Genomic DNA, 27,393 nt, shown 5'->3' on the forward strand with positions numbered 1-27,393 from the left:
AACAGCTTAAACCTTATTTTCCTCAGGCATTTTGAAAAGATTAAAGCTTGTATGTATCATATTGCATGAATACGAAGAAGGATAAAACTCGATATCAGTTCTAATGATAATAACATACAATGTTGGAGAAATGTCAGAATATTAACTGAAAGATTTAGTATCATTCTCATATGAAGGATTTAGGAGAGCATATCATGATGTGACAGACGTTATGATTAATGAAAATAATGCATGAAATAAATAGTTCAAGAAGCATACGAGCAAAGTCAGAAGAAATTTTAATTAAATCTTTTTCTTTTTGAAGGTGAAATTTAATTCCAACGCAAATCATAAATGACTGTTCCTGCAATACTATTTTAGAGATATTTCTAGGTCAATTGCAAACACCATCAAGTGCACTCTCAAAATTATTTTCACATTTCCATTCAATTTCTTTTATTTACTCTCAAGTTTTCAACTTTACATCATGAGAAGTAAAAAAAGAAGTGGAAGTTATTTAAATGGGAAAGTTTCCGTGAAAAAAAGTTGCCAGACAAGAAAAGTTTCATAATGATCGGAAAAATTTGTTTTTCTTCAGTACACATTGATTAGAAATATTTACATCACAGCTGTGTGTACATTCAAGACTAAAGATATTTATCAGCTTCAAACATACTTTCCTTCACTATTTTTATCACTTTTTTATTTCAATCATAAAATGAGTGTAAGACGAAAGAGTTAGTAGAGATTTTGGCATTTGAAGCTCAAAAATATGGATTTCATATGAAGTAACATTCCCAGTGGATTGATTTTTCTTTAAAGAAGATGAATTTTATTTCATTTACACGTTTGCCGGTCAGAAATACTCTTTTATGTTTTTCAGGTCTTCTTATTTTATGGCAAATTTGCGTGTGAATTGGTATCAATGGATGAGTATATACATTCCTCAAATAAAATGATTTTCTTTGAGTTATCTTATGTATGAGAGGGTATGAGATGAAGTATCTGTCGGTATTTTATTTTGACAGATGTAAAGAGAGATTTTTTCGTATATCTTAATTATTTTCTTTCATATAAAATTGAGATTAATGATTGAAAGCTTTATATTCACAATATCATTTGATAGACTGAAATATGTGAACTTTGTAGTAATTATAATTTAATGAGTTTTGTGGTTTCAAAAATGATGCTTATCGAATTAGAGGAAAATTATGCACAAGAACGCTTCACATAATTTCAATCTGAGTAATTTTTGTTCATCCTAATGCCGAAATTAGAAGCATTTAATCTATGCTAACTCATTTGAATTCACCAATTAAGATATGACGCATGATGTTCAGGGAGTAAGGAAATAAACAAAAATAATGAAGATAAAACACGACTGCATATTAGAGGAATGAATTTTCACAGAAAGATATATGATAAGTGATTAATATTAATAATATAAACAGGGATGATAGTTTGCTGTAATGAAGCATCTCATTCGCAAATTTCTTGATGAAAAATTTACCCAAAGCATCTAAATAATGATAAATTAGAGATTATACGAGAGTAAAAATAGAAGATGTGTAGCGAAATTTCTATCTTCATAAATTAATTAATTCTATTGAATAGCGTTTTCATCAGCATTATTACAGTTTCACTAAATATTGAATTATCAACACCACACAAAAAAATCTTCTTCCTCTTTAGCTCCCGTGTTATTCAAATTTCACTTTGAACAAACATTGTTGCTATAATCAGCTTAAGCATAATTAAATTACCACCTAAAGCGTAGATTTTGAATATTCATAGATTCTAGTCTGATAAAAATTTCGTATTAACGAATAGAAAAAGAAATTTTAAGTGAAACTTTTGTGTTTCTAGGTAGACAATTTCTATTGTCGGTAAGGTTGATGTCGTTTAAAATTCTGATTTACGCAGTTATTGATAATAATCTGATTGTATAATATTTACAAACTATATTAACCTAATTATGAGAAGGAAATTGAATTGTATATAAAGTCGAATCAACAAAATCTTATTCTTCATTAAGATTTGCTAATAACCTACTAAAATGTTAAGGATACCTCACTCGAATTGAAATTCTATTCTTGTATCCCTAAAGTTAGAAGTGATTCGTAAAGTTGATTACAACTGACTTATTTGTAACCATTTCCGAAATCAAATTGTACGAATGACTCTCTGGAGTCAACATTTAAATACCAACACTGATACTGAAGGAAATGACTCTACCCAAAAATCTTTTTGATATCAGATTGATATAATTCACAAGCAAATAATAAAACTTCCTTGTTCAAATGTTTAATTTTTATTCATTTGTGTGGAATGTAAAACAAAAGAAAATATTGTTTAACTTTTTCGTAGCTATGTTCCACATAAATTATTTGAGTGTCTACTTCTCTTCATTCTCATTTTCATTTAATTATATTTCGGGAAGAAAAGTATTTTATTTTACTTTTTCATGCGATTGAAACAAAAAAGAAGAAGAAAAGTTGTAACGTTCAATGATGACGAGTGGCGTCATAGTGGATGAAGCTAAGTATCTCACTTTTCTTCTTTTCTCCTCTAAGGTAAAATACAATTTTTTGTTATGTTTGTGAAAAAAAAAAGAAATTTTTCTCAGTGAAGTGATCATCTGTGAGTTTGTTTGCTTAATCGTGCTTCTGTGACTATACACACACGAATCACGGCCTTTTCAATTTGTCCGTCGCCTACACAATTTATTCTCATACATATGTTGGTCGAAGTTGATACCATCACGTATGTATATTGTGGCATTGATTGGAAAGAAGATAATAGAAAATCAGACAGTTATGCTAAGAATCAGAATGTCAGTGATATCAATGAGTTTTTCTAACTTTTGAATATGGGAATTAATTTAATCTCAAAGATTATAAATCCTTAAAACCATTTTTATAATAGTCGACGGATTTATGTCTCTTGCCACTTTTTGTATCGTTTTTTAACTCAAATTTATTTCGTAAATTCTTCTTTTTACATAATTTGTTCATCTTTATTAAAACTTTTTGGTGTATCGCAAATTTTATTTATGCTTTAATTTTGTTCATTAAATACTGACGAGAAAAAAATTCGCAAAAATGTTTAAATAAATTTGTTCACTGGAATTCCAAAAACAAGTAATTTATTGAGCATAAAATATTTTCAACTGAATTTTGAAATATTTTTGAGAATGTTCAGTTTTACAGTTAAATAAGTCAAAACAACTCAACTGTTTTAAATTTAATATTTTCGAGAATTATTAATTAAACTTGGAATTTCTTGGATTCTCAAAAGCTAGCCTTGAAACATTTGGGTTATGCATTGGCTTTAGAAAATGTAATTGAAATTGAAGTTCAGATTATGATGCTGAGAACAAAGTTGTCCTGTATATCTCAATATTCGCTGAACAAAGAGAAAACTTTTCATACATTGAATTACAAAATATTTTACAAAATGAATTAGATAGTTCCAACAACTTGTAAACGTTCGTCTCATATGAGCCAATACGACAGGAACATTTCCGTATCGAAATTACTTATATACAGAGACTACATGATTCGCCGCATATTTTAATAACATTTGACAAATTTATCATGCAATTTCCTTTTGATGTTATGAGCTAACATGTAGGATACTTCTTCATTTTCTTTTTTCTTGCTCTCGAGATTGTCAATAACTGTCATGATTTTAGCACTTTTTATGAATTCGTTCAGCTCTTTGAAAATATGAAATCATTTTATCAAATTTATTCGTAGCAAGACTGTTGTAACCTTGAGGAACTTGCGAGATATATTCAGAAAACCGCATTTTTGCTTTGTTTTTATATAAACAATTCTTGCTTCATATAAACATTTCTGTCTCAAGACAGAAACAATGCCCAATTATCAATATATTTTTAGTCCTTCAAAAATAATTATGTCATTGCTCGCTCTGAAAAGATTTTTCTCTGGCAAGAGGATATACATTTTTCTTCTTCTTTAACATCACCGTCATCACTTTTGTTTGCTTTAATACTTTGAAGCTTCTCATGCAATTTCTACTCATTCTGTTTTATAAATTCACAAAATATCCTTCAATTATGTCGAGAGCTAAATTATTGGCTGGCGTTCTGTGTACTATTTTTATGAAAATTTTCTCATTATGGGTTTTTAAGCGCACGCTGTATTCAATTATTGTTATTGTTATTATTCGCAATGATCTATTTTTTCCACTGAGGAATTTGTGACACAAAGAAAAAAATTGAAAAAATCCATTCAGCTTTTCCACAAGATATTTGGTATTTTTTATAGATTTTTGATGACTATGGATGAGTCTTGTAGTTTGAGCATTCAATCGATTTAAAGTTATTTTGTGCTAGATATTTTAAATATTTAGAAATTGTTTATATCAAGACAACATTTTATAATGCTCGGTTTAAGAGCTATTAGTAACCATATGCTCGATATTACATAAACTGAAAGAGAAAGCTAGTTCCCTTTAACATTAACGATTGAGTGCTGAAAAACTTAATCTCATCCATGAATGCTCATCATCACGTTACACATACAAAATTTAATGGTAATAGATATTCAATTTCACTTAATTTAAAACCGCGAAACACCGGAAATCATATACACACGCACGATAAACGACAGTTGACTAGACGCTGGAAAATTTATGACCAATTTTCCTCTTCTTCTTTTCACTTTTTTTATATTTTTATTAACTACACAAAAAAGAAATTCTTTTTCTTTTTCTAAAATTAAACCGAAAAAAGTGAAATGAAAAATTCTGCTCGATATTTTGATTCGATCGCTGCTCAACTCAAACTACATTTGGTGATCATAGCATCTTTCCTATTTCCTCCCGTTGAAAGTTTCTCTCACGAAATGAAAAATTTTTCTTTGAGCATTTTTTATTTTTTGTAAAATTGTGAAAAAGAAGAAGAAAAATTTACAAAATGTGAAAGTTCTTCCGATTTTTTTTTCTCATAGATTTTTTTTGAGAGGAATAAATTCCGAAAATTCATGAGATTTCATATATTTTAAATATGACTGGGGAGAGGAACGATCGTGAGATGTTTGATTTCAGCCAATTTCAGAGAAAATTTTCTTCCTCTTTAATTAATGGCCTTTATCTTTTGAGATAAAAATTAAGAGAATTTTTCATCTCATTTTTTTTCTTCATATTTCTCTTTAATAAACTTGAAAAATTCAGATTTTGAGATATGTAACAAATATTTGAATTAGATGAGCACAAATAAGCTTCAGAACTCAAGCTGGAAGGAGCAAGTAGTAGACAAACTTTTCATTATACTAGATTAAATTTCATCACTACAATCTTTTGAACATATCAAGTATGTACATGGGCTATTCCATTAAAACTTTTCAAAATTGTTTCTTCAGTTCTAATGCGTTAGGCATATTATTTTCATTATTTGTTTATGGTATAATAGAATACCCAATTTTATCATAGTTAAAATCTCTTCAACATGTTCAACATTATTTTACGACTTTTTGTTCATCTGTCTTTCTGTCTTTCCGGTTTTTAAGTATAGCTTTTTTCATGAACGCAACATTTCCTTCCAAAAGTTTCGAGGATCTTAAATGCTTGGTCCCCAAAGAAGACCGAGTAACTGTTAGATTAACCTATGTCTTGTGGAATTATTTTAATAGAAATACCACATGTATGTCTCTCGGGTTATATGTCGAATACTTTTGAATATCAAACACACCAGGCAAATTAAATTAATTAAATTAAATGAAACAAGATGGTTCAAATAACTTTTTTTTGTGCCAAACTTTGCTGTATGTAGCATGAAAATTGATAGGAATGTTCTCATTGTTACAAATTTTAAATTAGCTAAATTGAAATGAAAAGAAAGAAAAAGTTTAGATTTTAGAGCATAATTTTGACTCTTAAGAAAATATTTCTGACCTATTCACAGTTATTTTAGGATTAAAACATTCTTTGTTTGCAATAAAACTGTTCAAACTTGTCTATATCAACACTTTTGATCAGATTATCTTAATCACATCATGAACACAGTGAAATTTATAATTCTCAATTTCAGACCAATTCTTTTCCGATCGTATCTATTACATTTGCACAGTCAGAAAAGTTGAGGAGAATCGATGATGTAATTTAAAAGTTTTAATTGATTTTTACAAAGTTCATTACGAAAATTGCTGCTAGAGCTTTGAAAAGTTTTAACAATGAAGCACAAGAAAACGGATTCAAATTAATTTTGGATTATATTCTATGAAAATGCACTCCAGTGTAAATTTTCCTTTATTACTGAGATAATTATTTTGAGCAAGTTAATCCTTGAATTTTAATGAATTGATTGCTTTTTGGTTTCATGCTTTAGAGAAGACTTTCATCTTGCTAAGTGACCTTAACACCTTAACACATATTTTCCCACATTTCCAATATTTCCCACATTTTTTATACTGAGGAAAAAAGAAAATTTAATTTTAAAGATATCCGAAAATGAGAGGGAATTGAGAAAAATAATTTCATATGTATTCGAGCAGCATATCATCTTTCTACCATTTCAATAATATTTGCCTGTGCCAAAATGTCTTTTAGTCTATATATTATTATTATTTCATCTCAGTTGTTGTTGCTTTATGTTATTTCATCTGCTTATTTTTCGTAAATTTTCATTGTGGATGTGAACATTTTCTTCTTGATGAAAAAGTCATCAACTAACATCATCGCAATCTAGAGAAGTTTTGTGTCTGTTGATGTTATCTTGATAATAGAATAAGATGAGACACATCAATGTCTCAAAGTGATTAGTGAGTTTTTATCATTAGTAGCCATTGTATGTAAATTGTTGTAGTGGCTTTGAACCACATGTTGCGTAGATTTAGTTTAGTATTAATTTATACGATACAACTTGAATTAATTTTGTCGAATATCGTTTATAATCCTTTACTTATCACCTGTCAGATTCGATTAAGAAACTTTTATCTAAAACTTTTATATTTAATGCAATTTTCCAAGGATTAATTTATTGTTTATCTTTATATTTTTTGATGATACAAAACAATGAATGGCTTATGTCTAAACCAATTTATAGCTTCATCAACTTTTAATTTTTGCACTAATTCCATAATATCCACACCATAATGGATTATGAAAATTTAATTAAATTTTTTTTCTCTACCATTTCACCATTTCAGTTGGTTTTTACACTAGTTGCTATGAGAAACTTTTCATACTTTCAGTTTTAAAATAAACAATTTGAAAGGTAGGAGATAGTTTTGAGAATTAGACGAGTAGACAACCAGGATGAAATTCAGTTTAAATTAAAATCTATTCTCTTAATTATTTTTGTACATAAATTCACGTCCAACATAAATTTAAACTTGAGTGATTTAATAGATGAATTGTTTTATTATGGGACAGCTTATACTAAAATCGAATTTGGGTTATTTAAATAATCCACTAATTGTCCCACAAAGAACAAAAGTTTTGCAATGTCAATCTGTACGTAATCACAATCTACTTCTTCATTGCATCTAATAATTCTCTTTAAATTGCCACTAACAATCATTAAATTGTCAATATATCAAATTACAAATATCCACAGTAAAATTATCGCAGCTGTACTAAATTAGAAATAGTAAAATATTGCCACAAGAAACAACCTCCAAGGCTACTTTTCGACAATTTATTACTCTCAAATTATCATCAACATAAATTTATGCTCGCTGACTAAACATCCCCGTATTGTTCGGAAACAAATTGGCAACATTATAGAATTGATGTGATTATACTGTATAGACCACACCAAAAGCATGATTTTCACAGTAAAAATAAAAATTTGATCAATACTGTCTTTAAAAATAGCCACAGATATGAATAATCGATGGATATGACTAATATATAGATAAAGTTTGATGGCAAAAATAGAAACATTTTGAAGATAAAAATATCCAACATTTTCTTTTTTAATGAGTGCTGATGGAAATCTCAATTCAATAGAGCAGTATAAGTGATGTCTACGTATCTATTAAGAATTAGTTTCAATCTACTACTATACACAACATGATGATTATGATGAATAATTTGATTGGGCACAAGACATTTGACCATAGCAAGTTAGTATTTAATTTTTAAATAATTCAGATGTAGTTCACCCAAAGGTATTTTTTGACCTCTAACATAGGCATAGTACGCAATAACTTTACATAAACATTTAACATTTCCTTTAACAAAGATATGTTCCTTAGTACTTTATTCATTGAAGAGCACAGCTACGAAGTTCTTTACAAATCAATGTTTCGGAAGGGATTTCTTCCTGTACTCGTTTTAATTAATTAGCATATTTGATAGAATTAAGTAAAATGTGAACATTTTTGCAGATGGAGATTTCTTATTAACTTGAAAGTAGTTGGATTAAATCGTATCCTATACACATGTTAAGGAAGGTAATGCTGACCTTCCATTATGCATTAGATTTCATTTATTGAAACATTTTACATCCAATTAACCTCATTTGTCTAGCTTATGGTGTGAAATTGAGAAGAAAGTTGGTCGCGATGAAAAAGAAAATCTCAGCAAAAAATGAGATGGTGCTTTATTTGATGTCTTAGTACTTTTATAATATCCTTACTTTAAGTAGGTTAAATATTCAAAATGTAATAAAAGGAACTTCTTAGAAATAAATCATTTTTAAAAGGATTCACCTTTGGTGATGAAACACATATACATAACTTTCTACTTATTTGGAATCAATTTCTACCCACAATATTTTGTTGCAGAGATTTCATTCCTGAATTCACAAAGATACACATACGTAACGAATTCTACAGAAGTCTTACATGTATTTCATCTTTGAATTTCACAGTTACTCAAGCACTAAGTTCAATCAATAGGCAAATGATTCAACGAACACCTTCAACGAACGAGCTTCAAGGAAATAAATCTCTTACATCAATTAAGTCCTGTAACAATAAATTCAAAAATCGATTTTCCTTCAATGTGCCAATCAACGTTTTTGTGTTCCAATTTCTTTTACTTTTACGTCGATCTATAATTTTTCTGTTGAACAGTGTTGCATAATGATTGAACACGGAGACAACGAAGCATCAGACAAACTTTTTTGTTTGAATTAAAATTAATTGAAAATAAATGAAGGTAAGATGGAAACTAGAAAGGGAATAATGAGAAATTTTCTGAGGATTAATTTTTCTCTCTCTGTGCTGTTTACTATCAATTGTGACCTTTTTTTAGTGTGCAGGTAAAGACAATCTCTTGAAGGTCATTTTAGCTTGGAGACGTTTCTCGACCATAAGTACTTAAATGAATTTATACATAAATCTAATTGATAAATGCAAATTTTCCCACAAAACACAACGCATTCACAAGTATCAAGCTTAATAAACCACCCAAACGATCCAATTAACCCATAAATCCTAATCGAAAACTCGATTCATCGCTTAAAGGTAAACTGGCATTCATACATTATTTCGACTAAATTAGCACTTACCATTCAATTGTTATTGTATCCAAATCCTTGGGTAAAGTTTCAAATGTGGCTGAGAGCTCAACATTTGAGTCCTTAATGCAGAATACTTTATTGTCATTATCCTCAAATTTAAACATTTAGTCAAACAACAAAGCTGTTGATATAACAATGATGATTATAACAGATAGAATAGATATAGATAGGTGGGTACGTTTGTCAAATAGACGTGATGTATTTCAAATCTATCTACAATTTTCTATCTATCTATCTACTATGATTTTGTGCTGTAGATAAACAGAAAAAAATTAGACGATGATTTCACGTATTGTCGTATATTTATCTTTCTCTATGTTTATTTGATACAACCATAACAATATGCACATTCACGTTTATTTATGCACGAAATGCTTTTGCTTTCACAAGTGCTGCTCTTCCTCCTTTTTCACTTTTTTTTTCTCTTTCTGCAATGGGAAAAATATATTTTTTTTATTTTTATATTTTGCGTTTTATTTGAATTTCTTTCATGCTTGTGGGAAGGAAAAACTTCTAATCTTATTGTTTTGTTGTTCTTGCTTTCACTTTTTTTTTGTTATACTTCGGGAATAATTTTGATGAATTTTTCTTTTTCAACACAGATTTTTCATTCCTTGTTGTGAATTCATATTTTTTGTGTATATCTTATTCGAAGTTTTTGGATCATTAAAAATATTCTTTTCTTATTATTCTTGGTAATTAAAATTTTTCTTCATTCCTCACTTTATGAAAAAAATTCTCATGTCGCTATTGTAAAAATAAACTTTTTGTAAGCAATTAAATTCTCTTTTTAACAAAGGAGAAAAAATTTGAAAATTGAGAATTTTTCTTTTTAAAAATTTACAACAATTTTATTTTTATGACTTTTACATATTTTGTTTTCTTTTTGTTACGTAGGGAGTTTATACAGCTGATACACTTTTTAATTATAAGGAAGTTTATTGATTAAGGTAGATAAATAAGGAATACGATTAATTATTTCTGAGCTTAATGAATATTCTTGTCAGTTCATACCCGAGAGACACAAATAAAAGTGGCACCGCCAAAGCTATATTATTAGGATCATATCGACACGAAACCGACTTGCATTTGATGTTAATAAACGAGCTTTGGAGGAGTCTATAAATACTTCGTGGTGGAGTCTTCTTCATTTGTGTCGCTCGGGATACAGAAAGCACTTGAAAACAGAATTTGAGTGACTACCAAAAAGTTTGATTCTCTTTCAAAAAATAGAATTCTGTTATCAAGTGCCCCTCATAATTTAAACAATAGAATTACAAAAGCATCTGAATATTGATATCAATTATTAAAATGGAACAAATTGAAATTTCCAATTAAAATTTCTAAGACGAATGACATTTTAATGAATGAAGGAAAAACGGAAAAGGTAAAGTTTGAAAAGGTTCAATTATAGATAAGTCTTTAATTTATAATGAGAACAAGTAACAAACTGAGAATTGTTTTAAATGGGTATCATATTGAAAATCCTTTTCTTATTCTAAATGTCCACAAAAAAGGAAGAAGATTTTTGATGACAATTCCATAAATTATGCAGTGAATTGAACCTTGACCAAAGCTTCTATTCCTTAATAAAATTCAATTATTGAATTGCTTCCACTTTTCATTTCTAAATCAAATTAAAATTTCTTCCTTGAATGTAAAATTTTTCCATTATTAACTTCAACATAATGGTAATAAATTTTATTTAATCGTCTTCCTTCGGTTACCATAAACATAGAAAGCAGACAGTCTACATAGTAGAGGTGAGTTGAGTGGTATGAACAAAGAAGGAAGAAGTAAAATTGAAAATAAAATTTCTTTTCAAACTAAGTAAAGCTCCTTTAGGGGAATCAATTAATTAAAAACTTAGAACAACTGTAAAATTTTGCATGTAGTTTAATCTTTACAAATGACACTCAACATACACGACAGACAAGAAAAATTTTCAGATTTTGAATTATGTTTTTTACTTTTAAGAACAAAAATAAATTCACAACAATTGAAGATGTAAAAAATGAAAAATTCATCAAGATAAGTTTCTCATTTTCATTTTTCTCGAGCAGCATAAGTCATTAAACTTTTTTATGTCAATGCACTCTGTAAAATGTAGACAACATTTTTCAAAAAATTTTCTTTTTACACAAACTAAAGTTGCATTTTAAACTGTATATTTAAAGCGCCGTCACTTCCACTATTATTCACTTTTTTATTTTATTAATTTTATGTCACAAAATTTGTCATTTTCACCAGCACTATCTATTTGAGGATACCTGATTTAGTCAGACTAAATTGTTTCATCAAACTTCATACTTTGTATAGAGATTCATTTTATTATGAAAATTTATGCAAAACGAAGAAAAGGAGAAAGAAAATTATTGCAAATTTGTTTCATAATTATGTTCAGAACCCATTAATTCTTCATTCTTTTCACATAAAATGAATTTATTTCTAAGATTTTATGAAAAAGATTTGTGAGTTATTGTGACAAATGCTTTCATTAAAATTAAATTAGCAATGAGAATAGATGCAGACAAAATAAATTACTTCCTCATGAAAATCTTATATAGTTTTTGTGTGCGATGCTGTGGATGTATGTATATTATAGTTAGGATGAGGTTTACGACCTGTGCATAACTTAGTTTAATTTGACAATGAATTATTTGACATTTTTTTCATATGAAATTTTCCATGAATATCCCGATAGAAACGACTTATTCATGACGGGCACATGACATCTGAGTATCCATTTTTATAGAATTGAACATGAAAATTCCCACTTGGACGCGATAAGGCAACTAATTGACTCCCATGAATAAATTGTGTCGATCGGGTTACAATTATTATTCATATACTGCATTTGACTTGCTTAAACAACCTGCCACGAATTTCATCAAAAGCACTAAAATATTCATCAAGAGTTATTGCCGTCACTACTGACTCACATTCTATTCCAATTTTATTTATCGTTTGATTCTTTTTTTCATTCACATAATTCCATTATCAAATAGCGGAGGCATTCACGAATCCATCAACACATTTCTATGACTAAACTACACGCAATTTTTATTTTCATATTTTCTTGCCTTTTTTATTTCCCACAATTTGCTTTGACTCGTTCTGTTTCAAAAATGAATTTATTATAATTCAACCGACTGATGAAAATAGAGCTACAACATCAAGACGATCATCTTTATAGTCAGAACAAGTAATGAAGAAAACTATATTGCGGAGTATGAGTGTAGAACTGAGAGGATTCTTCACGCATTTTTACTTTGTATGATGAATATGCATTATATCTATTTGATTTATATAACTAATTCAGTGGTTGGCAACCTTTGTGCCGTGACACACTTGTCATGACACGAAAAATGATGAAAATTAAAATGATGTCAAAAACTCAAAAGGATTTGCTAAAGAAATTCGAAGTGATAATTTCTCAAAAGACATGAATTTCCCGCTTTGCCCATCTCTTCGTAAAAAGTCAAAGAACAAAATACTGAACAGAAGGAGACGAGAGGAAAATTTTTCACGTTTCGCTCTACAGTGTATGAAATAATATTTTTTAGCATTACTAGGTTTTGATGTAAAGTTATTTTTAACGTTCGCGCGCGAGATGGAGAGAGAGAATAGCATAATATATAAAATATACAGTAAGGAAAGAATATGAGATGAGAAGTTAAGCGAAAGAAATGAAATCTACATAACAAAATAAGCATTCCATCAGGCTTTTCCCTTTTACTCACTCACTCTCTTTATTTTTTCACCGCTATACAAATGAAAATTTTCATATTTTCTTTTATTTTCACTTACGTGTATGTGAATACGTACATATGGTATTTATAAAAGTGAGAAAATGAGGAATATTTCTCAAAGTTGAAATGAAAATAGTTTTTTTGGTTTTCATTATTTTATTGACTCGATCTTATGAACTTTTGTAAACTTTTCTCACAATTAATGCATTTTTTTCATCAACAATCTGGTAAATAATTCATTTCAATTTAGAAGTTGTATCTAAGATTCGGAAACAATTTAATAAAAAGCTTTTTATGCATTAGAAACCGACAAATGTTACACAAAAATTTGCATAATTTAAGCACATTTAAAAGCCGACAGATTTGAGTGAAACTTATAAATTTTTCATTATGTTGACTTCTTCTTGACCCTATCAGTTGACTTTGATTTATGTCTTCATTCCATTAAAGAATATGAAGAATACAATACGAATCATACAAGATTTTCTTTTCAAACTGCTACTCATTTATTCATGAAACATTTTAAAATGAGAAAATGTTCCATTTTTATCTTGAAAATCGTTTACGAATACATCGTTCTATATCAACTGATTACAAAATTTTGATAGATTATTTTTATAAAAAAAATCTCATATTAAGAGCTTTTTTTGAACGCAGTAAATCTCATTTATCATATAAATTTGAATATGACACGCCTGAAATTAATAAGCATTAAACAAAATTATCTTTAAAATGTTTTTTAATACTTCATCAAGATAATTTAAGTTCCTAAGGGTTCTTGATTTTCTAGCATTTCCATTTCAAACATGTTTTGATTGACACAATTAAATATGCTATGATTAAATAGTACTGCACTACAATCATGAAACGAGGAGATTTAAAATAGGGTAACCGCATGAAAATTCTGTTCAATTTCATTCTGTTTGAGTTTTGTTTCAAACTATGTGGAAATAAATGTGAAATTAAGGAAGTTGCAAAAATTACAGATTTATAATACATAAAGTGCATACTGATTTTATGTGATATCAGGCAAACTGAAACTTATGAAGCTTTCATTATAGAAACTCAGCTGAATGTGGAAAATATGTGGAGAAATGGCATGTAAAAATGCATTGCGCTGCTGCAACAAAAAAATGTTTCACATTCAGACAAGAAACAGAAGAAAAAAACGCTGCGAGCATAAAAAAGCAGGGTTGCAAAGTAATTTTCTAAAAATAATGGAGCAACAGCAGTTGCAGCATGAACAGAGTTTTTAGATGCAACACATGCAGCATAAAATGTGAAAATTGCTCATCTAGTGGGAAATGAAAGAAGGAAGAAAATTTCGTAATTGCTGCATTTAATATTTTTTTATTTTCCAATCTTGTTGCCGGCTTCATTCTTATTTCCTCTAGAAAGCTCTGTTTACTATCCTCAATCCATTACAACAGGATTTTTGCACTTATTTGCACTTTATCTCCCTAATTGCTTCTCACATTTTCACTCAAGTTCATGGAAATTATGAACTTTTTTTAATTTCAATTTTTTTATTCCATTTTATTGTGGTTAAATTAATTGAAAAACTTTTTCCTTTTTCTTCTCCTCTTGCTTTACTTAAATGAATGAATTTTTAATTACACTTAAATGAGGGTTCACTATTTGGATCTTAAATTTACTTTTTTTAATAAATTGCTCTACAAAGTTTCATTAAAATATTTGCACAACCTTCGATTCGACCATTTGAATCCTTATTAACGAAGTAATCAGAAAAATTGCAATTTCTGTAAGATCAGGTCAAACCTTACATTAAAGTAATTACCGAAAATTTGTTTGCAGAATCTACGCATGAATTAGTAAAGAAAAAGATCGACGTGATGTTTGCGATATTTATCGCAATTGGATCGAAGAAGAAGCTCTAAGAGAAATATTTACATGAAGTGTCTATAATTAAATTTTATAGCCCGAGGCATCCACTCCAAAATAATATTTTGTTCCACTATGAGTTATTGACTTCTGTTTTCCATTTTTTTCTCACGTCCACAAAATTTCTTCTTTTTATTCCAATCCAGTCGAGGAAATGAAAATTATGCAACATGTTTGTCGTGGAACGATTGACTTGTTTATGATGAATTCATACACAATAATGCATATGCACTCATATTCATATACTCAAAGTGTCTGATTCCTCTCATGATTGTATTTTTAAAATTTCTCCTCTGTAGAAGCATTAGTAGTAACAGGCAAGAAGAAAATCTTTTGTTACTCTTATATATTTTATGAGCAACACATTTTGTTTCTAATCATCGATGATTTCATTTCTATATTTCACATTTTGCGGTGAACTAAAAATAATTTCCGCAGTAGGGAGATCTTTTGCACATATAAAATTATCTTACGGATTGTCTGCAATTGTTTTTCGAGATTTTAATTAATATTGTTTATTATTTCGGTTATTTCATGTCTTTTGAGACTATTTCAACCTGTTTCAATTTTGTTAATTTCCGATTGTTTTTTAAACAATTCTACACGTAATTTAAAAGTACATTACTGTATTTAATTTTCCAATAATATCTTCGTTTCACCTTCATTTCTTTCTATGATATAATATTTTTTCACTTTTTCTTTAATGAATTTTCGCGCACTCGCCTTTGTATTTGCTCATATGTGTGGTGTTGTGATCTATTTTTGGAATGTATGATAAAAAAATTTAATTCTTTTTATTTTTATTTAATTGCTTTTTGTTGTTTTTAGCAGTTTTCTTAATAAAAATACACATTCAACACAGCTAAATACACACTCACGCATCTGATGCTGACGATGATGTGGATTTCGACTTATTTTAAATTTTTTGAATTTTCATTTCTTTTTCATATGTTTTTCACACAAAATATGCAATTCTTTATATCTTTTGAGGCATCTAGCTTAAGGAAGATTTATTGATTGCTTCCCTAAAGTGCAACAATGTTTCGAACGTGTTTATCATAAATTTCCTTATCATCGCTATGCTACCGTTTTGATTAGATAATTCAATTCCATCATATTGTCAGTTCCTCAAGAAATTCTATATCGGAAGTGAATCAAATGTGGCTTTAGACAGTAAAAATTGATATTTCTTATCGCAAGAATATTGAATTGCTTACTGGGACTTAAAAGTTTTATCACTTTGGTAACTGACCTTCGAGATAAAGAAGTAAACAAATCGAATTTCATTTTGAGTAGTATTATATTTGAAAAGTTACATCCTACGGTAGTTGATAAAATATTTTATTAAAATCGCAGAATTTTCTTTTTGGAGCTCAAGGTATTTTTATGATGTCAATTTGATACCCTACATTATGGGATTCGTCAGTTCATGAATATTTTCTTACAATTTCACATTAACAACAATAAGTCGTAAATTTTGTGTCTCAAAAATTGAGGAGATGTTCTCCTTCTTGAAAACAATTTTCACTTTGGCATTTGCAAAACGTGCAAAAATGAAAAATTTTGAAGAAATTTCATCTCGTTCATTGCACAAAAGAAGGTGTAGGCGATGGAAATAAATTGCACAATTTTTGCATTTGCTTCATAAATAGATTATTATCTAAATCTTACTATTTTAGACGAGAGAAAATACTTTCTAAGTGGATTTTCATGTTCCATTTTAGAGGAATGACGCTTCGCTATAATTCTATTGCGAGATAATGACTTTATAGATTAAGGATGCATTAAGTTCTATAATCATCGAAATAGAAGCAGTGATATTTAATTCCCTAGATACAGCGTAAGAATTTCCTAACTTCATTAAACGGTAAGTAATTCGATAGTTATAACAATAAAACGCCTTCTTAAGCTGCATACAAATAGTCAATAAATTATCTGAAAACCAGAAAACGCAATAAATTTTCTCCGCAGAAAATCATGTGCCTCAGCAGACTTGTGGTAGTTATTAGCAAAATATGTATATAGGAAGGAACACACCTGAACTAATGTTCTTTAAATTTGTTCACAGCTATTAAGTTAAGTAGTGAATTTGAGTATAGAATCATAAATGTTATGATTACCACACATATTACGGGTACAATGTCATTTTGATTTGTCAAAATTTCAATATGCCATGTACATGTAGGCGGTGAAAATATTATTCTGATATTGACAAGCATATCAAATTTCAAATTCTGTGTATTATTATGGAAATATTGGCACAGATTTTTCGCGAACCAGATTTTTTAGCAAACACATTGGTTATTCTGAATGCAAATTTGAGCTTATTCACAGTTCTCCTGTATTTGTTGTAGAGATATACATGCATTTTATGAATTGGAAATTCTGTATAATCAGCACGTCAAGAATTTCAATTTGATTGGTTTCTTTGGTATTACTTTTTTAATCTGTAATAGAAATACCTTCGCATTTTGCAAACTTTTCTGCATATTACGTCATAGCTGACCTTCCAGACTACTTTACATAAAATTTTTCATTATTCTACGGCAAAAAATTCCTCTTGAAACCATCTGCAGGAAGCAATTATTACCTGATATTTAATTTTATAAACTAAAAGCAACGGCAGGTTGTATAAACTTTACATTTTCCATACTTATAAATAGAGTCAGGTGGAGGTAAATGCTTTGTGCATGAAGATTAAACTATCAGTATTTAATTTGATCTTATTAATTTATCCAAATGTTTGGAGTCTGGTTTAGTATATTTGGGGGATTGAACATTATTAACTGGATATACAAGTAGATTAGTAAGTAGGATTGAGGTTATTTTATTATATTTGATGCCCTGACAACAGGAAATCCATGATAACTGTTCATATTGTCGTTAACCATAATCATACATATATCCACAACATTGTGTATTCACATTTGAATAATCACTGTGCAAGAGATTCACAATTTTAACAATATTTTCATATATACAGCTTGCAAAATGTTGGCTTAAAAACTTCACATTCTTTCCATCTCATCAATCAAGATTTTCTTGCAATATATTCACATTTTCTGTATCTTTCGAGTTAAAAAAGAGAAAGAATTTCATGCACTGACGTGGAAGTGAAGGCTTTAAATTCACAAATTTATTCAGATCACTAAGCATCACACAACCACATAAAAGTATGAATGAATTATCTTCAAATATCGATCAATTTTCTTCTTTCCTTCATTCAAGGAATTTCCATCACTTTTTTTGATTGAAATGTTCACATCTTTTGATATCATTCAATGCCTTTTATGTAAGTCTTATGCCACATAGTCTCAAAAAAGAATTATAGTGAAAGAAAAACAAATAAAAATGGAGTAAAAAATTTTTTTTTCATTGCCTTTTCGAGAAAGAAAAAAAAATTTAAATTAAAATTTTTTCTTTTCCGTGTCACGAGCAAAAGTATTACGTTCTTCACCAGACTTTCGATCCCGAGTGAGCAGATTTTTTTCAGTAAAAGATCTTTTTCTCAGCCGGCGAAATTATGAGGAACGAAAAAAAAAGATTAAAAATATACGCTCACATGTGTGAATGCTAATTGAGAGTTTTTCCCGTAAATTCAACTACTTTTTATTCACAACGTCTTCTAAAATACAAATTGACTGACTTTTTCCATTCTCGCACACAGATATATATATAGTGTAAGATATAGGGAAACTCTCATCATCATCATCATATGCATGCCAGACATATATTCACTTCTCAATATTCATTCGACTTTCAAAACATTGCGGTAGCTTATTTTCATTGTCTTATAGAAAATAAAACTGCGATGAGGATGAAGAAGGAAATTTCTCGTTCTCTCACAATTTTTTTCCTACATTTTCAAGCGGCTGCGAAATATATTAACACGTGGTTCATTATGGAGAAAAATGTGTGTCATTATGAAATTTTTGATGAAATTTTTTTTCTTTCTTCTATTTCCTCTTCCATTAACCTCATGTGTGCATTCACTCAATTTTCACTTTATTTTCATATGTGTTCTCGTAAAGAAGCTAGTCGGGATTATGTTTGAGCAACGGAAAGATTTATAAACGCACTTCAGCATTCGCTTAACCTAATAGTTTTGCTGACCGAACAGTTCAATTGTGAATGATTGAAGCTTGGCAATTAGTGCAATGGTATCTATGATAACAGCAATCTTTCAAAAAATAACCGAAAATTTAAAATTTAAACATTTGCTTAGCAACCAATTTAAAAGTTTCAAATAAGAAAAGTTCGTTAAAAATTAAAAATGTTCTTATTTTCCTTTATAAACTGCCAATCAACCAATATTGATGCTCAATCATCCTCTAGCTCGATAAAAAAGTTAGTCAGTAAATAATATCGAAGAGATAATCTCACATTTCCGAAAAAATTGTATTCCAAACTTTTTCATCATTATGTCTTCTACTTCCATCCTTTAAACTGCGTATGTGTATTTTTGATGGTGGTTAGATAGCGTAAAATGATCGTGCCGAAAAATAGGAAGATGAAATTTGTTGATGTAATTTTTCTCTCTCGTCTTAGGAAGATGAGAATCTCATATGAATATTCATGAGATGGCAAAGTTGAAGAGCTTTAATCTGAATGTTATTATCTGTAAATTACCAACAGCTTTAAGGAATTATTAAGAAAATTCTGTATTTTTCAGTTTATTTTTCCAATTTATTTAATAAAATTAAGTGTTAAATAATAACGTCAACTTAAAACCAGTAGGAGCACCAGCTCTTTAATAATCTGTACAAAAACAAGGAATAATAAAATTAAATTCAAATATTTTCCCTAAGAACACCATCAATCTCGCAAATTGTTCAATTTATTCTTATCTTGAGCTCATTCTCTTCATTCGTCTTTCCATTTTCTTTTGCTTCTTTTCATTAACTTGTGGATTATCAACGTCTTCTTTCGATGACAACCAAGGCTTAATAACTGAGCCCCAAAGCATATATATAGCTCGTACTGGGCCAAGGAGGAGGAGCAGCCAAAACCAATTTGAAAGCAAAGCGAGAATTTGTGTGCCTGATGTGAGAATTATGATGTCCTTTACGTGCCTGTTTGATAGTTATAAAAATTATGTTAGACATATTTACAGTACATCATCATGTGCTGAGCAAAAATAAGCCATCAGACAAGTAGATGGAGTGTTCAATGAGAAACTTGGGATTTCTTCTACTTACTCAGCAATTCCTCCTTCCATATTCAAATCAGTGCCAGAATCGATAATCGATCCATTTTCAGTCAATTGTGGACGACTTATCATTTTCATAAATTGATATGCTGCTCCATGAATGGCAAAGGAAATGATAGTCATGGTGATAAGAGTTCCAGTTAATGTCTTAAGAAGAAGAGTGATGAGCAGGAAAACTGAACATGCAACAAGAGACATATTACGATAAAACTTTAGTGTTGCAACATTTTCCTCTACAATTTGCTTCGTTCCACGGGTTCCGACCTTTCCTTTTTTCTCGCCCTGTACATAAATATATCGAAAATCCATTTAATTATTTAACATGCAAGGAAAATTGGATTTTAAATTTTTTATGAATTTTTCAATCGAAAATTCATTAATCTCATATGTAAATAAGCAAGCTTATTTATTATTTAAAGGAATTGTTTGAAATTAAGATACTTACAGCCATTTCTCTTTTATAAATTTAATGAATTAAATTTTCTAAAAAATTCTTCTCTATAAATGTAAATAAAGTTCCAACGAAGCATGTGTTTTGCAAAAATGAGTTAAACTGCATACGAGTTTATCATGTTATAACAGAACATTATCACTTGTATCATTATTATACTGATTCAAATCAAGTTAAAAAGTCATTGCGCACAATAATAATAGATTAATTTAACTAATAATTGTTATAAACATTTTGAATATCCAAGCAAATAATTTGATAACATCGAGCTAATAATAAAAAATCCGAGTTCACTTTGATATCCGATAAAATAACCCACAAATTTTAACGAATAACAAGACAAATGGACAAAATGATAGGCTAAGCAACCTTTTTGAAAACAAATTTGCTAACAAATTATATACTGAAATATTTTGAAGAGAATAAAGGAAAAAATAAGTGATATTTTGCGATATTTCTGCTTTAGTCTACTACTTTTATTTAAAAGTATTAACTTTTAGTGATTATATTATAATTATGCATTAGTTTATAACATTTGTGACTCATCGCAGTTCCAAGAAAGGGCGTAATATTGTAAATAAGTGCGACTATTTAAGAAAATTCCCTGATATTCAAGGTTTCTTTGTAAACATTTCTACATAATACTAATGATTCAATGTTTTCAATGACTTGAATACACGAATCTTGATTAAGTGAATCTCTATTAGTGAATCTTTCATCATTAATAATGGCTTCAAATTTCCCTGAATCTACTGATACACAGTGGCTACTGGATCTTTTAACTGAATGTCAATTAGAATCGTTTTATACTCAAATTAAAGATGAATTACAAATTACAAGACTAGCTCATTTTGATTATGTCCATTCCGATGATTTAGCAAAGATTGGGCTGTCTAAACCTCGTATTCGACAGCTTGTGGACCATGTAAAGAAAAAGAGAGCACAACAATGGCGTAAAAATATATTGTCAAAACTTATTGGAGGCGGAAAACAGATAAACCATCAAACGGGTGGTAAAAAGTCATCTGCAGAATCAGCTGAAAATGTGACAAAAAATACATCATCCCAAGCACTTACTTGCCTCATTCACGAGAAAGACATAACATTATCAATAAAATTAGGAGACGGATCATTTGGTGTAGTCAAACGCGGCGAATGGAATAGTTTAAATGGAATTATACCTGTTGCTGTTAAAGTATTAAAGGCTGATACATTATCGCCGCATGTTTTTGAAGAATTTTTTAAGGAAGTTCAAGCAATGCATACACTTGATCATCCGAATCTCATTCGGTTGTTTGGAGTTGTGTTATCGCAACCTATGATGATGGTTACAGAACTGGCTGAAAATGGCTCACTATTAGACTTTCTAAGAAAGCAATGTAAATGTATTTCACTATCATTAATATGGAATTTTACAGTGCAAATTGCTACTGGAATGGCTTACCTTGAATTGAAACGATTCCTACATCGTGACTTGGCATGTAGAAATGTTCTCATTGCCAAAGGAAATAAGATAAAAATTGCTGATTTTGGCTTAATGCGTGCGCTTCCTCAACAAGATGAGGTTTATGTGATGACTGAGCCCAAAAAAGTTCCATTTCCATGGTAAATTTCAATCATGTTTTCATTTCTTTCGTGACTCCTATTTTCACGCTTTATAAATATTTTATTACATTAGGTGTGCGCCAGAGTCATTAAGATATCGTCAATTTAGTCATGCTAGTGATACTTGGATGTTTGCTGTGACAATCTGGGAATGTTATACATTTGGGGAAGATCCTTGGATCGGCCTTAATGGCTCTCAAATCCTGAAGAAAATCGATAGAGAAGGAGAGAGACTTTATCACCCCGATGCTTGTCCTCCAGATGTATATCAGTTAATGCTTCAGTGCTGGGACAAAACACCCACAGAACGGCCAACATTTGCAGCCATTAAGTAAGAATCGAATTACACTTTCTTTCTTTCTTTCTTTTTATTACAATAGCCTACACACTATATTTTTATGTATGTAGAGCATTATCTCTCATTCCTAAACACTTTGTCATTTATGTCACACAGCTTGTGATCAATTTTCTAATTTCCTTTATCCTCAATTTTGATAAAGATTGACATTAAAATGCTCTTTAAACATCTCAGATTAGAAAAGGAAAAATTGCCTGCTTGATTTAATTTGATTTGATCCATTTTCTTTTCATATCCTATTTTTTTCGTTCAAATAGAGAATTTCTTGTTGGACAAGCTCCACAGCTTGTGAAAGCAACAAGCACATATTGTGTTGAAGGACGTTTGAAAATTGAGCAAAATGATACCATTGCTATTATTGATGGCAGACCCGAGCTCAAATTTCTTAAAGGTCAAAATCAACGTACCTTTGAGATTGGAACTTTTCCACGCAATATACTTGAAGTGCTTCGTTTTAATCGTCATGGAACATTAAATACCATAAGTCGGCCTCTTCATGGGACATTGCAACACGTGGCTCATGGATCAGCAGCTGGTCAAAGCTGGGGCTCACCATCATTTATTGATGCAGCGTATAACGGGAGCAGTACAAATACTGTTCAAATGAGACAAAAATCTGCAGATCAGGTGAGTAAAAATAGTCGTCAGCAAAAAGCGGTTTCGGAACATTTTGCAAAGGAGAAGAAAACTACTGCAAACAAGCAATTTTCGTATAATAAATTGGTAAACGAACATCGTATGCAAAATGAGCAGCATGCAATGCAAAATACAATGAAAAATCGTCCGAAGCCAGCTCGTCCACCTGCTCCTCATATACAACAAACCGAAGGAATTTTAATTGATTTATCGCCGGAAGAAATTCGTTCAATGAATATGAACTTACAAAGTCAGAGTAGTGTTATGCTGACCCAAACAGGTTGTTTATTAGATGATCCCATAGATGTTCCAACAGATGGAATCGAAGAGCAACAACAAAATATACAACGAATCCCTCCACCATATCCAATGCCTCCACAGTATCCAAATAATATTACAAATGTCATTAATGATCCTTTTGATACAACTCATATAACACCTGTTGAAAATCTCTATGCAAACTCTTCGGTACCATTTACGGTAGAGCCAATATATAACAATAATCCTAATCAATATGCCACAACAGGAGCAATGACAACTATAACAAATACAATGTCATCGTCATCACATGATCCGTTAAATGAATTATTGAGTGCAAGTCTAGCATCCCTTTCCATAGCTACAACATGTAACCAAAATGAGAACATAAATGGCCAACCAGTGACACCGAAACGAGTTGAAAAGCAAATGCTCTCGGAGCAATTGCAAGGCGCCAAAGAAAATACACAAGCTAGAGTTAATTTAGAGCAAGTGATGAATATGCAAGTGCCAATGACAAGAAATTACGACTTTACACCCCATTCACAAATACAATCGTTTTCGTCGTCATCATCATCACTGTCAGTATTGCAAACAAACCAAAATGTCTCAAATGGCAATTACTCCAATAGCTATGTCAGTCAAACAATGAACGATGATAGAAGTGTGCTATATGACTCAAACATTTACAATTCCGTTGCGGGCGATTCCGTTTACAGTGAAAATTTTTATGATGCAGTGCCATCACAAGCTCCGTCAGTTATTTATGACACAACTGCTTCAATCTATGGAACAAATATTCATCAACAACAAGCAATTTATGATGAAGTTGCTGCATATGAAGAAATTGGAGCATGGCGACCCCAAGCTGCCGTATTACGACCAGCTCCAGCTCCACCAACTCAATCATCTCCGATGTTATCGCAGCAACAAATAAACAGAAGACTTGAGAAGATAAATCAACAGTATGGTCGCGTTGCTGAACTAATGAATAAGCTTAGTATGGATAATATGACTGAAGACGAAGCGACGGAAGCTTTAGAGGCAACAAATTGGAACCAAGATCTCGCAACGAGGCATTTTAAGATTGAAAGATTGTCCAAGTAAGTTTGTACTTTATTCTATTGTGTGCATTATTCAAGAACAATTTTTCATTGTATAAATGATAATTACCCTTAGTTCTTGATTCCGCCTTTTTGATGCTTTTGTTAGTAATAACTTTCATTTACTTTTCCACTTCCCCATGAATTCTCTCACAAATACAATTCTTTTTTTTCCTATTATTTTTTTCTTCTGTCAACATCTACAGACTAGGCGTAGCATCACGTGAAAAATGTGAAGAGACGTTAATAAAAACTGGATGGAGCTTGCAAGTGGCTGCGAGTGTTTTGCTCGAATCTCAAAATTAATTATTCATCCTGGCATCAGCGACAGAAGCAGCAGTATTGCTATAAACAATGAAAATTCTCAACATTCTTTTACTCTTCTCGACGTGGTTGTTGTCGTGAAACCGCATATAAAATTACGACTTGACAAATGTATTTTATTTTATAAGCATGAAGGAATCATCACGTAATTTTAATTGAAAAAGTGAATCTGAAAAGAAATAAGAATCATGAGACATACGTATATTTTTATATTTTTTAATTTAAATGTTCTAATCATCAATTAATATTTTATGCCAAAAAATAATAACAAAAAGCACTGGTTTCGAGCAAGTCAAGGTAGGAAAAAAAATTGGAGTTGATAGATTATTAAATGACTCAATTATCATCTATCAAGTAGAGCTTAGAATCACGTCAATCTTGCTTATTAATAAAAAAAATTACGATATATTGCCAATGACTAAATCTTTTAAACAATTGACCATACAATAAGTTAATCAAATTAAAATGAAACTCGATTTTAAGCTCAAAATGAATTAGTTAAAGAAACCTTTTACATTTTTCGTTTCACAAAAAACGAATTTTCGAATATAACTTCCCCCACTTTAGAAACAGGCAAATGTAATAAGTGAAGTGACTCCAAGTAGTTTTAGAAATTTTTACAAACCAGCATACTCCTCCTTTATAGAATCTCTAAATTGCACCTGTTTAATCTTCAATAAAATAACTTTTTTATAAATTTGTGACCATTCGGCTGACCCGAAAATGTTAGTCATTCATTATGAGCTTTATATAAAGAGCAAAGTGAATGACAGTTTGCAATGAATTTTCAAATAACTCGAATTTCCGCAACAATCTCATTGAGACTATTGTTATGATCAAAATTTAAGCAATGAAGATTTCATAAATAATTTAAAAATTCATTCATCCCAAAACTTTAATTATAATATAATTTATAATAACAATCACATAGATATATCCATCGAGATATTTAAAAGGATATTTACTAACAAAAACAATGAAAAATAAAAGCAAAGAAGGATATATAATGAGAATTGTAATGTACACAAATTGCACGAAAAATAAAAATCTCTACTTTCCAAAGTAAATCCGTAATTTCAACAAAATGAAGCCTATAAATCGACCTAAATGCAAATAAAAATGAAGAAAACTTTCTTTCCATATAAAATGACCATTTCATGGTGCTAAATGCTAATGTAGATTAGACGAATGAGAGGATAACGACAGAAAAAAAGAGATGGAAAATTCATATAAACTTTTTCATGTTCTCCACATGGTGAACATTGGGCGAGCCATGGAATTTTATGTGTAAGTTTTGCCTTCTCTTAAAAGAGTGAAAATGAAATAAAATGCAAACGAGAAACACACAGGATGTGCGATAAGAAGATGAAAAAAAAAATATTTTTTATGTGAGAATGAAATGAAAAGTAGATACGAAAAAAATATATAAAATGTAGTTTGTCTGTGTAGATTATTAGCGCATTTTTGCAAAAAGAAGTAGATTTTGTAATCATTTTTGTTGTGCTAGTTTTGCCGATAAGAACGACTCTTGGTCGACAGATTGATATTTTTGCATAATGTAGAGTTGAGTACAACCTATTCGAATGTAACAAAAATAGAAGGAATTAATATGAAAATGCGCTACTGTAACTCAACAAAAATTGAGTCAATTGTTTATTTCATATTTTTTGCATGAAAAAAGCATTGATTTTCCTCTCCTATTTTTTTATACGTGTACTCATTTATGCTTCTACCCGTTGACAAGCATCCCGAGCACTAGAATACTAAAGAGATTGTGAGAAATAAAATGAAATAAAAATGAATGAATAAAATGAAAGGAAGAGATTGTCGAAGGAACGAGAGGATTTTTCTTCATCCCAGCACTGCTGCTTTATACTTTATTTCTATCTATTCTTTTTCCCTACAGATATTAAAGGATACCAAAATTGAAATTTATTTCGTAAGTAGATCATAAAATGTTTCTTTTGATGGCGAGAAAGTCTTCATCCCAGTTGTTATCGTTTACAGCGAAAAATCTGGAGTTTTTCTCTAACTTTTTTCTATAAAATTTTTAATTGTTAAAGAATTAACTCAACTAACATTTTAAGAGTCTCGTTGTGCACTTACAAGTATTCCAGAGTACGTGTTGCTGTACAAGAATTATTTTTACTTAAAATTGCCTTGTTTTGTAAAATAAACATTGAAGCAATAAAAGCAATTTGTTGGAACATAAAAGCAATAAAGCAAGTATGAGAGTCTCAGCATAACAAGTCAGCAGAGTGAATGTGCTTTACTAAAAAAAAAATACAATAAAAGCTCTTAATTACTGTTTATTAAATCC

The 27,393-nt window shown here is 29.9% G+C and overlaps 3 protein-coding genes across 3 annotated transcripts in view; 1 reads left to right on the top strand and 2 right to left on the bottom strand.

The window, feature by feature from the left end:
* LOC139096486 (titin homolog) overlaps positions 1-18,637 on the bottom strand; it is an 89,254-nt gene extending 70,617 nt beyond the window's left edge. The window contains exons 1-2 of the mRNA XM_070648201.1: positions 18,509-18,637; positions 9,464-9,903 (exon numbers count right to left, since the gene is read on the bottom strand). Coding sequence (XP_070504302.1) covers positions 9,464-9,579 — 116 coding nt within the window. The 5' untranslated portion in view covers positions 9,580-9,903; positions 18,509-18,637. The remainder of the gene's footprint in view (positions 1-9,463; positions 9,904-18,508) is intronic.
* A 1,156-nt stretch (positions 18,638-19,793) lies between these two features.
* LOC139096474 (transmembrane protein 208) lies at positions 19,794-20,892 on the bottom strand. The gene is made up of 3 exons (XM_070648187.1): positions 20,784-20,892; positions 20,328-20,620; positions 19,794-20,201 (listed from the first exon to the last, which is right to left on the bottom strand). The coding sequence occupies exons 1-3, from the start codon at positions 20,787-20,789 to the stop codon at positions 19,973-19,975; spliced, it is 528 nt and encodes a 175-aa protein (XP_070504288.1). The 5' UTR covers positions 20,790-20,892; the 3' UTR covers positions 19,794-19,972.
* Positions 20,893-21,185: 293 nt separating this feature from the next.
* Ack (activated Cdc42 kinase) lies at positions 21,186-26,909 on the top strand. The gene is made up of 4 exons (XM_070648173.1): positions 21,186-22,394; positions 22,468-22,725; positions 23,010-24,749; positions 24,956-26,909. Exons 1-4 carry the CDS (start codon positions 21,517-21,519, stop codon positions 25,053-25,055), a joined length of 2,976 nt encoding a protein of 991 aa, XP_070504274.1. The 5' UTR covers positions 21,186-21,516; the 3' UTR covers positions 25,056-26,909.
* Positions 26,910-27,393: the final 484 nt, after the last annotated feature.

This window comes from Chironomus tepperi, unplaced genomic scaffold, assembly GCF_022539635.2.
Source record: "Chironomus tepperi strain 1889 unplaced genomic scaffold, CSIRO-AGI_Ctep_v1 contig_393, whole genome shotgun sequence".
Lineage (NCBI taxonomy): Eukaryota > Metazoa > Arthropoda > Insecta > Diptera > Chironomidae > Chironomus > Chironomus tepperi.